This window comes from Girardinichthys multiradiatus, chromosome 21 (genome assembly GCF_021462225.1).
Source record: "Girardinichthys multiradiatus isolate DD_20200921_A chromosome 21, DD_fGirMul_XY1, whole genome shotgun sequence".
Lineage (NCBI taxonomy): Eukaryota > Metazoa > Chordata > Actinopteri > Cyprinodontiformes > Goodeidae > Girardinichthys > Girardinichthys multiradiatus.
In genome coordinates this window covers 42,377,017-42,389,217 of record NC_061813.1, presented here as the reverse complement: position 1 = coordinate 42,389,217, position 12,201 = coordinate 42,377,017, and the positions used below count along the sequence as shown (strand labels likewise).

The 12,201-nt window shown below is 48.8% G+C and overlaps 1 protein-coding gene across 3 annotated transcripts; it reads right to left on the bottom strand.

Annotated features, from left to right (window-relative positions):
• Positions 1-1,050: 1,050 nt before the first annotated feature.
• xrcc2 (X-ray repair complementing defective repair in Chinese hamster cells 2) lies at positions 1,051-11,111 on the bottom strand. Of its 3 annotated transcripts, none has more exons than XM_047349836.1 (6): positions 10,873-11,110; positions 10,153-10,234; positions 10,016-10,051; positions 9,795-9,944; positions 9,441-9,717; positions 1,051-1,457 (listed from the first exon to the last, which is right to left on the bottom strand). In XM_047349836.1, exons 1-6 carry the CDS (start codon positions 10,891-10,893, stop codon positions 1,145-1,147), a joined length of 879 nt encoding a protein of 292 aa, XP_047205792.1. In that variant the 5' UTR covers positions 10,894-11,110; the 3' UTR covers positions 1,051-1,144. The 3 variants fall into 3 exon arrangements, with proteins under 3 accessions (XP_047205792.1, XP_047205794.1, XP_047205793.1); XM_047349838.1 differs by lacking the exon at positions 10,873-11,110 and adding an exon at positions 10,352-10,540; XM_047349837.1 differs by lacking the exon at positions 10,016-10,051 and having other exon boundaries at positions 10,873-11,111.
• Positions 11,112-12,201: the final 1,090 nt, after the last annotated feature.

Sequence of the window (12,201 nt, the reverse complement as noted above, 5' to 3'; positions counted from 1 at the left end):
GAATCTGTCAATGGACCAGTAGTTCCAACAGAACCACATACTAGAGCATTTAACTTGACAAAATGAAAAGAACTTTCCTGAACTGTTGAAACCTGACGATGGTCCATAGGACATCATGTTGGAGCAGATAACTGGTCTCCCTCCACTGGACTCCTGTCAGTTATAGGATAGATTTGAACATTTCAGTATTAGTTATTAGAAGCTGGTCCGGCCCTGTCTGCAGAATCTTTTAGACCACATTTGTCCTGAACACTAAGGCTAAACAACCTGCAATGTTACTTTTTATTTTACCTTGGCCGTTGTTTTTATTGTTCTAAGATTATTTTATTGCATTTGTTTCATGTTGTCTTTGCTGCACAGGATAGTTCCCCCGTTATAATAAAATGACTCAAAGAACTAGAAAAAAAGCTGAATTTATTCAACATTTGATTTGACTCTGTGTGCATACATGTAAAGTCACTAAATTCTAATCTGTATTTTGATTAGGCTCATTTGGCAGATTAAAGAACCTTTACAAAATACCACCCTTTAAGCAGGTCATTAAAATACTTTTTAGTAGTTGAAAGGGATTTCAGTCTATTTTGACATAATTTTAATGTCATGTTTTCATTGGCTGGAGACAGAAAATCATAATTTAACATAGTGATGGAGTTACTGGAATAAATGAACTGTTTAATAATAATCTCATGTACTGAATTCGACTGTTTAGGGGTGTGTTCACAGGTCCTCTCCAACTAGTTAACAGAGTACCAGGTCTATGCATTTTACCACCAAGTCCACCTTGTCTTCTTCTTTTGTTCAGGTTTTCTATGACTCACATGTGACAACGTCCATCATAATGCTGGAGATAAAACACATGAGCCGGTACAGATTAAAGGTAACTTATTCTGCAGGAGCACAGCAGAAAATCAGGTCTGAAGATGTTATATTTACCTTTTCAGATTAAAGGTGTCAACTGTCAATAAAAGACAACTTTTAAAACTACTTAACTAATAGAAAACTGATTTTTGAGAACTAAAAAACCAACGATCCACAATCCAAACAAGAACATTCTGATTCTAGTCTTTTATTTACAGAATCCTTAAATAAAAAGATCAACATTAAGTCTTTAAAGTAGAGCAGAAAGATGAGGAGGTCCAAGGGTTCAGATAAACTCCACCCCACCATCCGTCACTCTGAGGGAGCTGACCCTGGAACCTTTGGTCCCCATCTGGATGGAAGTGGAGCAGTGGACCACAAAGACCTGCCGGCTCCTCTGTTCTCCTTCCCCTCCATCTGCAGCTATGAGCTTATTTTCAGCTTCCTGTCTTGAGCAGACCAGTCGGTGGGTCACCAGACGCTGCCAGGAACGACAGAGATGTGACCGGTCTGGTTCTGAGACGGACGCTGAGGAAGACGGTCCACTGTGACCCCTCCTGATAGTGTGACAGGTTGCAAAGATGGTGATTCTGTAGTCCCTGAGGGGGAACCACACATCAGAATGTCAGCCACTGATCCAAAGGTCCCAGAACACCAGAAACTTGTGACAGACAAATACAATCTTTGACTTTGGTTCATATTTAAGACTTGGACATACTCAAAAATGGAGAAAGGTGTGGTTTTACTCGTAGTGGCAGAAGTGCTATAACATTAATGGGTAAGTTCCCGTCTTATAACTGCAGTCTAATATCGTTGCAGTGCGTAGAAAATCAGGGCTCGTATTCCGAAAGGTCTTCCGTTCCTCAGAAAGCACCCACCTTAGCCTAAAACTTCCTGCCAAGGAGCCTCAGCTTCAGAGTGATCCAGTTCTGGGCTGAGAGCAACTATCTTAGTGAGGGGATGTGTTTGACCCCGTAGCTAGGGGTGATTGACCCCGTTGCTACGCGTGGTTGACCCCGTTGCCAAGTGTGGTTGACCCGTAGCTAGGTATGGTTGACCCCGTTGCCATGTATGGCTGACCCCGTAGCTAGGGGTGATTGACCCCGTTGCTAGGGGTGATTGACCCCGTTGCTAGGGGTGATTGACCCCGTTGCTAGGCGTGATTGACCCTGTTGCCAAGTGTGGTTGACCCCGTAGCTTGGTGTGGTTGACCCTGTTGTTAGGTGTGGTTGACCCTGTTGTTAGGTGTGGTTGACCCCGTAGCTAGGGGTGGTTGACCCCGTAGCTAGGGGTGATTGACCCCGTTGCTAGGCGTGGTTGACCCCGTTGCCAAGTGTGGTTGACCCCGTAGCTAGGTGTGGTTGACCCCGTTGCTAGGTGTGGTTGACCCTGTAGCTAGGGGTGATTGACCCAGTTGCTAGGCGTGGTTGACCCCGTTGCCAAGTGTGGTTGACCCCGTAGCTTGGTGTGGTTGACCCCGTAGCTAGGTGTGGTTGACCCCGTAGCTTGGTGTGGTTGACCCTGTTGTTAGGTGTGGTTGACCCCGTAGCTAGGTGTGGTTGACCCCATAGCTAGATGTGGTTGACCCTGTTGTTAGGTGTGGTTGACCCCGTAGCTAGGTGTGGTTGACCCCGTAGCTAGGTGTGGTTGACCCTGTTGTTAGGTGTGGTTGACCCCGTAGCTAGGTGTGGTTGACCCCGTAGCTTGGTGTGGTTGACCCCGTAGCTAGGTGTGGTTGACCCCGTAGCTAGGTGTGGTTGACCCCGTAGCTAGGTGTAGTTGACCCCGTTGCTAGGTGTGGTTGACCCTGTAGCTAGGGGTGATTGACCCAGTTGCTAGGCGTGGTTGACCCCGTTGCCAAGTGTGGTTGACCCCGTAGCTTGGTGTGGTTGACCCCGTAGCTTGGTGTGGTTGACCCTGTTGTTAGGTGTGGTTGACCCCGTAGCTAGGTGTGGTTGACCCCGTTGCTAGGTGTGGTTGACCCTGTAGCTAGGGGTGATTGACCCAGTTGCTAGGCGTGGTTGACCCCGTTGCCAAGTGTGGTTGACCCCGTAGCTAGGTGTGGTTGACCCCGTAGCTAGGTGTGGTTGACCCCGTAGCTTGGTGTGGTTGACCCCGTAGCTAGGTGTGGTTGACCCCGTAGCTAGGTGTGGTTGACCCCGTAGCTAGGTGTGGTTGACCCCGTTGCTAGGTGTGGTTGACCCTGTAGCTAGGGGTGATTGACCCAGTTGCTAGGCGTGGTTGACCCCGTTGCAAAGTGTGGTTGACCCCGTAGCTTGGTGTGGTTGACCCCGTAGCTAGGTGTGGTTGACCCCGTAGCTAGGTGTGGTTGACCCCGTAGCTAGGTGTGGTTGACCCCGTTGCTAGGTGTGGTTGACCCCGTTGCTAGGTGTGGTTGACCCTGTAGCTAGGGGTGATTGACCCAGTTGCTAGGCGTGGTTGACCCCGTTGCCAAGTGTGGTTGACCCCGTAGCTTGGTGTGGTTGACCCCGTAGCTAGGTGTGGTTGACCCCGTAGCTTGGTGTGGTTGACCCTGTTGTTAGGTGTGGTTGACCCCGCAGCTAGGTGTGGTTGACCCCATAGCTAGATGTGGTTGACCCCGTTGTTAGGTGTGGTTGACCCCGTAGCTAGGTGTGGTTGACCCTGTAGCTAGGGGTGATTGACCCAGTTGCTAGGCGTGGTTGACCCCGTAGCTAGGTGTGGTTGACCCCATAGCTAGGTGTGGTTGACCCTGTTGTTAGGTGTGGTTGACCCCGTAGCTAGGTGTGGTTGACCCCGTAGCTTGGTGTGGTTGACCCCGTAGCTAGGTGTGGTTGACCCCGTAGCTAGGTGTGGTTGACCCCGTAGCTAGGTGTGGTTGACCCCGTTGCTAGGTGTGGTTGACACTGTAGCTAGGGGTGATTGACCCAGTTGCTAGGCGTGGTTGACCCCGTTGCCAAGTGTGGTTGACCCCGTAGCTTGGTGTGGTTGACCCCGTAGCTTGGTGTGGTTGACCCTGTTGTTAGGTGTGGTTGACCCCGTAGCTAGGTGTGGTTGACCCCGTTGCTAGGTGTGGTTGACCCTGTAGCTAGGGGTGATTGACCCAGTTGCTAGGCGTGGTTGACCCCGTTGCCAAGTGTGGTTGACCCCGTAGCTTGGTGTGGTTGACCCCGTAGCTAGGTGTGGTTGACCCCGTAGCTTGGTGTGGTTGACCCCGTAGCTAGGTGTGGTTGACCCCGTAGCTAGGTGTGGTTGACCCCGTAGCTAGGTGTGGTTGACCCCGTTGCTAGGTGTGGTTGACCCTGTAGCTAGGGGTGATTGACCCAGTTGCTAGGCGTGGTTGACCCCGTTGCCAAGTGTGGTTGACCCCGTAGCTTGGTGTGGTTGACCCCGTAGCTAGGTGTGGTTGACCCCGTAGCTAGGTGTGGTTGACCCCGTAGCTAGGTGTGGTTGACCCCGTAGCTAGGTGTGGTTGACCCTGTAGCTAGGGGTGATTGACCCAGTTGCTAGGCGTGGTTGACCCCGTTGCCAAGTGTGGTTGACCCCGTAGCTTGGTGTGGTTGACCCCGTAGCTAGGTGTGGTTGACCCCGTAGCTTGGTGTGGTTGACCCTGTTGTTAGGTGTGGTTGACCCCGTAGCTAGGTGTGGTTGACCCCATAGCTAGATGTGGTTGACCCCGTTGTTAGGTGTGGTTGACCCCGTAGCTAGGTGTGGTTGACCCTGTAGCTAGGGGTGATTGACCCAGTTGCTAGGCGTGGTTGACCCCGTTGCCAAGTGTGGTTGACCCCGTAGCTTGGTGTGGTTGACCCCGTAGCTAGGTGTGGTTGACCCCGTAGCTTGGTGTGGTTGACCCCGTAGCTAGGTGTGGTTGACCCCGTAGCTAGGTGTGGTTGACCCCGTAGCTAGGTGTGGTTGACCCCGTTGCTAGGTGTGGTTGACCCTGTAGCTAGGGGTGATTGACCCAGTTGCTAGGCGTGGTTGACCCCGTTGCCAAGTGTGGTTGACCCCGTAGCTTGGTGTGGTTGACCCCGTAGCTAGGTGTGGTTGACCCCGTAGCTAGGTGTGGTTGACCCCGTAGCTAGGTGTGGTTGACCCCGTTGCTAGGTGTGGTTGACCCTGTAGCTAGGGGTGATTGACCCAGTTGCTAGGCGTGGTTGACCCCGTTGCCAAGTGTGGTTGACCCCGTAGCTTGGTGTGGTTGACCCCGTAGCTTGGTGTGGTTGACCCTGTTGTTAGGTGTGGTTGACCCCGTAGCTAGGTGTGGTTGACCCCATAGCTAGATGTGGTTGACCCCGTTGTTAGGTGTGGTTGACCCCGTAGCTAGGTGTGGTTGACCCCGTAGCTAGGTGTGGTTGACCCTGTTGTTAGGTGTGGTTGACCCCGTAGCTAGGTGTGGTTGACCCCGTAGCTAGGTGTGGTTGACCCCGTAGCTTGGTGTGGTTGACCCTGTTGTTAGGTGTGGTTGACCCCGTAGCTAGGTGTGGTTGACCCCATAGCTAGATGTGGTTGACCCCGTTGTTAGGTGTGGTTGACCCCGTAGCTAGGTGTGGTTGACCCCGTAGCTAGGTGTGGTTGACCCTGTTGCTAGGTGTGGTTGACCCCGTAGCTAGGTGTGGTTGACCCCGTAGCTAGGTGTGGTTGACCCTGTTGTTAGGTGTGGTTGACCCCGTAGCTAGGTGTGGTTGACCCCGTAGCTTGGTGTGGTTGACCCCGTAGCTAGGTGTGGTTGACCCCGTAGCTAGGTGTGGTTGACCCCGTAGCTAGGTGTGGTTGACCCCGTTGCTAGGTGTGGTTGACCCTGTAGCTAGGGGTGATTGACCCAGTTGCTAGGCGTGGTTGACCCCGTTGCCAAGTGTGGTTGACCCCGTAGCTAGGTGTGGTTGACCCCGTAGCTAGGTGTGGTTGACCCTGTTGTTAGGTGTGGTTGACCCCGTAGCTAGGTGTGGTTGACCCCGTAGCTAGGTGTGGTTGACCCTGTTGTTAGGTGTGGTTGACCCCGTAGCTAGGTGTGGTTGACCCCGTAGCTTGGTGTGGTTGACCCCGTAGCTAGGTGTGGTTGACCCCGTAGCTAGGTGTGGTTGACCCCGTAGCTAGGTGTGGTTGACCCCGTTGCTAGGTGTGGTTGACCCTGTAGCTAGGGGTGATTGACCCAGTTGCTAGGCGTGGTTGACCCCGTTGCCAAGTGTGGTTGACCCCGTAGCTTGGTGTGGTTGACCCCGTAGCTAGGTGTGGTTGACCCCGTAGCTAGGTGTGGTTGACCCCGTAGCTAGGTGTGGTTGACCCCGTTGCTAGGTGTGGTTGACCCTGTAGCTAGGGGTGATTGACCCAGTTGCTAGGCGTGGTTGACCCTGTTGCCAAGTGTGGTTGACCCCGTAGCTTGGTGTGGTTGACCCCGTAGCTAGGTGTGGTTGACCCCGTAGCTTGGTGTGGTTGACCCTGTTGTTAGGTGTGGTTGACCCCGTAGCTAGGTGTGGTTGACCCCATAGCTAGATGTGGTTGACCCTGTTGTTAGGTGTGGTTGATCCCGTAGCTAGGTGTGGTTGACCCCGTAGCTAGGTGTGGTTGACCCTGTTGTTAGGTGTGGTTGACCCCGTAGCTAGGTGTGGTTGACCCCGTAGCTAGGTGTGGTTGACCCCGTAGCTAGGTGTGGTTGACCCCGTAGCTAGGTGTGGTTGACCCCGTAGCTAGGTGTGGTTGACCCCGTAGCTAGGTGTGGTTGACCCCGTTGTTAGGTGTGGTTGACCCCATTGCTGGGGTGCCTGACCCCGTTGCTAGGCGCGACGCTGTTCTCTAAGAGCTGTGATTGGTTGTTAAAAGGAACAAAACAATAAATTTGCTCCCAGTAATCAATGGAGAGAAAAGAACCGATCATAGAGTTTAGACTGGATTCAGAAATGTTTCAATCATGATGATAAAACTTAAACTTATTAAATGAATTGTTCCACAGCATCAACATGTTTGAACGTAGCTTATTTACATGATCATCATTATTCTGATTATTATTATGTTGACTCTCCATGCTGGTTGTTTTCATGCTGCATCTATTTCATATGAATTCATTTCATATTAATATTAAATTCAGCGTTTTACTCTGATCTCCTTGTTTAAGGAGGTTTAGTTTGGTAAAACGACCGGAGGAAAAAAGGTGGAGAAAAGTGAAGTGAACAGAGGAGCAGAGCCTGCTGGTGGAGGAGAAGAGAGGAGTGTTAAAGGTAGATTTGGTTCTGGGATCACGGTGGGAACCAACAGACATTCCCAGTAGATCAATGCGTCGTTCCCTCTGCTTTCAGCACCAGCCTGGAATGTGAGCAGCTCTGGTTCCTGCTGCATTCAGAAGTTAGAGAGGAGATAGCAGCACCAGAGAACTTTTTGTTCATTTTTTATTCATGGTTATTAATTATTGATCCTTCCTAATATCACCTTCCTAGAGGTTGACCTTTAACCTGTCCTGCTGCTGAAACTATTTAATTTCCCCCTAGAGGGATGATAAAGTTAATCTTATCTCTATATTAATAATTATATGATTGTTCTAGAAAAATCAGAGGGTTCAAGAAATTCTCTGATTTTTCTTGGAATGACGTCACTTGGAACAGAGTCGTCTCTACATTTTACATCCAGTACAGAATCAAGAAAAACTGCTCCAAACATTGGCCACTTGAGACAAGGAATGAGCTCCAGAACATAATTCACTGGATTCATTACCGTCACAGAACAGGCTCAGTGATGAACGTGTTTGTTGAGTTCATGTTTTCACTGGATGGATTTATGAAACCTTTACTGCTCATCTTAACCCGAACTTTCTGTTGTATCTCAATGGGTCATTCCCACTAAATAAAAATAAGGAACAAGAAGTAAGTTCTTTATGGTCCAAACATTTCCTATTTTACAATAAGTCAAGTGCAGAACTCCTAGGAAGAATTGGCCAGTTAGACCCACCCTGGGAGACAAGATGAATGTCTCTGTTCTTGGAGAACATCTACAGGCCTTCTTGAAGAACATGTGACAGAAGGACTAGAATCAATAACAATTTATACTTACAGTATTTGATTTAACACCAGAGACCAAATACCTAAACCCTCTGACAAGAATCATGGCAGATTGGGCCGAACTTCTTAATGAGCCACTGAGACCACATCACAGCCCAGCCAGAACTTATAAAATAAGGGTCAGAGGTTCTGGTGTGAGAGGGGGTGGCAGGAGAAGCAGAGAGACCCTGCTGTCTGGATGGTGAAGCTCCAAAGTTTGACTGAAGAAGTTAACATTTTGGGCTTTATGAGGAAGTTCTTGTCTCTTGCTGCCATGGGAATAACGAAGACCGGTACTTTAAAGCTGAAGTTAGTTTTAGGTTGGATTTTGCAGTGTTTCCCCTACCACTATGAAACGTGGTCACCTCCAATGATCATGAAGAAGGTGAGGGATAAGCCCAGAACAACACGGCAGGACCTAGTCAATGACCTGAAGAGAGCTGGGACCACAGTCTCAAAGAAGACCATCAGTAACACACTACGCCGCCATGGATTAAAATCCTGCAGCGCCACAAGGTCCCCCAGCTCACGCCAGCGCGGGTCCAGGCCCGTCTGAAGTTAGCCAAGGACCACCCCAAGAACACCATCCCCACCGTGAAGCACAGAGGTGGAAACATCATTCTTTGGAGATGCTTTTCTGCAAAGGGGACAGGACGACTGCACTGTACTGAAGGGAGGATGGATGGGGTCATATATCAGGAGATCTTAGCCAACAACCTCCTTCCCTTAGTTAGAGCACTGAAGGTGGGTGGTGACTGGGTCTTCCAGCAGGACAACGACCCGAAGTACACAGCTGGGGCAACTAAGGAGTGGCTCCATAAGAAGCATCTCAAGGTCCTGGAGTGGCCTAGCCGGTCTCCAGACCTGAACCCAATCGAAAACATGAAGGATCTGGAGAAGGTCTGGATGGAGGAGTGGTCCAAAATCCCTGCTGCAGTGTTTGCAACCCTCGTCAAGAACTACAGGAAACGTCTGATATCTGTAAATCCAAACAAAGGTTTCCGTACTAAATACTGATGTTACGAAATTAAATGTTAATTACTTTTTTTTTTAAATCACACAATGTGATTTTTTAATTTTTTTTTATTTTAGAATCCGTCTCTCACAGTTGAAGAGTAGCCATAATCAAAAATGAAAGACTTCTACATGCTTTGATAGTGGGAAAAAACCTTCTCATTTCTTCTGGTCCCGCGGCCAATCAATGAACAGCAGTCCGTTCACGTCACATGTGGTCCCGACTCAGCCCCCATCAAACCTGCTCAGGAGCAGGGACCAAAAAAGTAGGAACCTCTACGGGAAACAAAAGTAATGGAATCGAATGGAGTCAAGTTGGGCCAAATAGGTTGAAATTACCTTTCTAAGAAACAACTGAAAACACCAACTGGCCCACTAGAACCTACTAATAAATCAGTACTAAACCACACTCCCCTACCTTGACCAAAGAACAGTGAACAAGATAGAAACCTTCTAGTAAACCTTTTGGGTGGTCCATTAGATATCAATCCTCTAGCAGGTCTTCTTGGGCACAAGAAACCATATAAACCTCAGAAACCACTAAAACCCAATTTAAAGGTCCACCTGAGCAGTCGTGCCAGCAGCTCAGAACACTTGCTGAGTTTCTCCTCCTGCTTGTTGAAGCTGGCTCCACCCTCACTGCGATCCAACCAATAGAATGCCGAGATGCTGTCAATGAGAAGGAGCTTCAGACTGGGTCGAGAAGATAAGGTGGTCTCCAGGAAATGAAGAGTAAAAAGGAGCTGGGAGGAGGAGTAGCAGTGGACCACCAGGAGGCGAGAAAGACACGAACGTAGTACTGCATCTTCTGACCCAGCCAACGTCATACTGAGGGAAGCACCTGGAGATGGAGAAAATGGTCTGAATCACTCATCCAGCTGTGAAATCTCTGAAGCCTGGACATGTTGTTGGTTCCACCTGCGTTCAGTCGGCTGTCCAGGATGCTGACCAGCCGGAACATGTCCAGACTGTAGTCAGTGTCCACAAAGACAACGTCCACCTCTAGACCGCCAGCTGTCTCCGGCATCACACAGCGACACAGAAGGTGGTAGAGCAGCTCTGTCTTTCCTGTAAAACACCAGAACAGAGTTCTCAGGTGGATCTGAGAAAAGTTCCTGCAGAATTGATGGAAAACTCACCTGTCCCCTCTGGACCGTACACTTCCACCACCTCACCTGCCGGATTTAAACACACGAGCTGCATTCAGAAAACCAACCTGATAACTGGTAAGCTTACAGCAGCCACCATTTGAGAGGAAGTGGGGGGAGTTGCTTACCATGGTCAGGTCTTCCATCCTCAGGAAACAACCGAGGCTCAATGTCCTTCAGCCAGCGCCGGGCCTCCAAACGGGCAAACAGCTACAGGGACACACCAGAACATAGACTGTACCAACTGAAACGTTAACACAGAACATACACTGTCATACTTTATCTTGTGCTGTCTGTATCAAGATTGTTCATTAGAGAGGTTTGCACCATTAAAATCCCCAAGAAGAATGACAATAAAGTCTGGAAGGTTTTTCTCCATGTCAGCCAGCTGCCTTTCCCACTTCTGAAGTGCAGGGTGGAGGGGTGTAAACACCGACCACAATGAAGAACTTCCTCAGTGAATAAAAGGGTTTGACTCTTACCACACCAGGATGTAGTCTGTACCAACTGACTCTGTTACCACACCAGGATGTAGCCTGTACCAACTGACTCTGTTACCACACCAGGATGTAGTCTGTACCAACTGACTCTGTTACCACACCAGGATGTAGCCTGTACCAACTGACTCTGTTACCACACCAGGATGTAGTCTGTACCAACAGTGAACCTGAACTGCCCAACTCCGTGTAAGAGCTGCGGTGGAACCTCCACCTGACCTGGACATGACAATTAAAACCTTGTCCAGGGGGCCACAGTAGCTCCTGAAGATGTTACAGCAAACCTCAGCTGGGGGTTTCCTCTGAAAGCCAACAGATACAGATGATTAACCCCCTCAGCCTCCAGCTCACCTGTCTGCCGCTCTCAGTCATCTCTCTCTGATCTTCCTCTTCATGATCGCGCTGAGCGGGAAAATTCCGCTTCCAACGTTTTGACCGAGGCAGTTACTGGACGATGAAGTGGTTCGGTCCAATTCGGAATAAGTCTAGACTATTTTACTAAAGAAAAACACGGAGGTTTGGTCAATCAAACCCATACAAACAATCAGTATATCATTTGTTGACGATGTCATCACTTCCGTCTGACAAAATAAAATGGTTTCATTTACCGAATACGACTCAGCTTTTCACAATAAAAGTCGTAGTTGTTCGTAAGCAACGTTTATACAGAGACCAGAGCCAGCGGCAGGTTTTAATGTCAAATTTAATTGATCTGAGGTAAAAACATGTTTTGTGATTTTTTTTCACAGAAGCTGGTCCCGTCCTGCCGGGATCTACCCAGAGAATAAAGGACTTGGATCACAGACTGGACCAGAGGACATCGACAAAAGAAGGGTCTGATTAACCTGGGAAGAGCTTCCCTGCCTCAGAAACACTTATTGTTCAAGAGAAGGAGACTCAACACTGGAATCCAAAATAACCAAAGATTTTGTTTCCAGAGATGGTGAGATCCTCAACCAGCATAATATAATAATATTAATTATTATTATTTGCTTAGAAGCTTGTTAAAATGAGCCCAAAATAGGACCAAAGGCCTAAAATCAAAATGATAAAAGATTTAAAATTCTAAAAGTTCAAAAGGTGCTGCTAATCAGATTAAAGATTTCAAATTATACTGTTTTTATATAAGTTTTTACTGGAGACTAGGAGACAGGCAGAGCTTGCTGTGCGCCCTGTGTGAGCCGGGAACAAGCAAAGAGTGTGTTGAGTGTGCTCTCCTGAGAAAATGTGTTTTCTTGGAGGAAGGCAGTTCAGGGTGCCAGAAAGATCTAAACTCTTGTGGAGACATCTGTAGGTTTTAAAGGAATATTTACCACTCACGGTAGATGATGTTCTTCAAGAATTGTGTCCTGCTCTCTGTAAATCTAATGGGCAGAGACCTCACAGGTGAGCTTGGAGTAGAGCTAGTTAAGGGTCTCCTTGCAGTCTCTGATAGTAATATCAGTGGGGTACAGTTTTGTCCACAAGCATTATGAATAAAAGGTACAAATTTACCACTTCCACAGCAGCTGCTGGGAAGAGGTTAGATTAGCTGCTATTCCCCCTCTTCTGATTTAATGAAGTCTGCTGATTTAAAGTGTACCCCTACATCAGGTTCTGCCAAAACCATGAAAGGTTTGGTTCTGCATTTCTACCTTGGAAAAGAAAGAAAACCACTTCCGTGGAAAGTAAACACGCTTG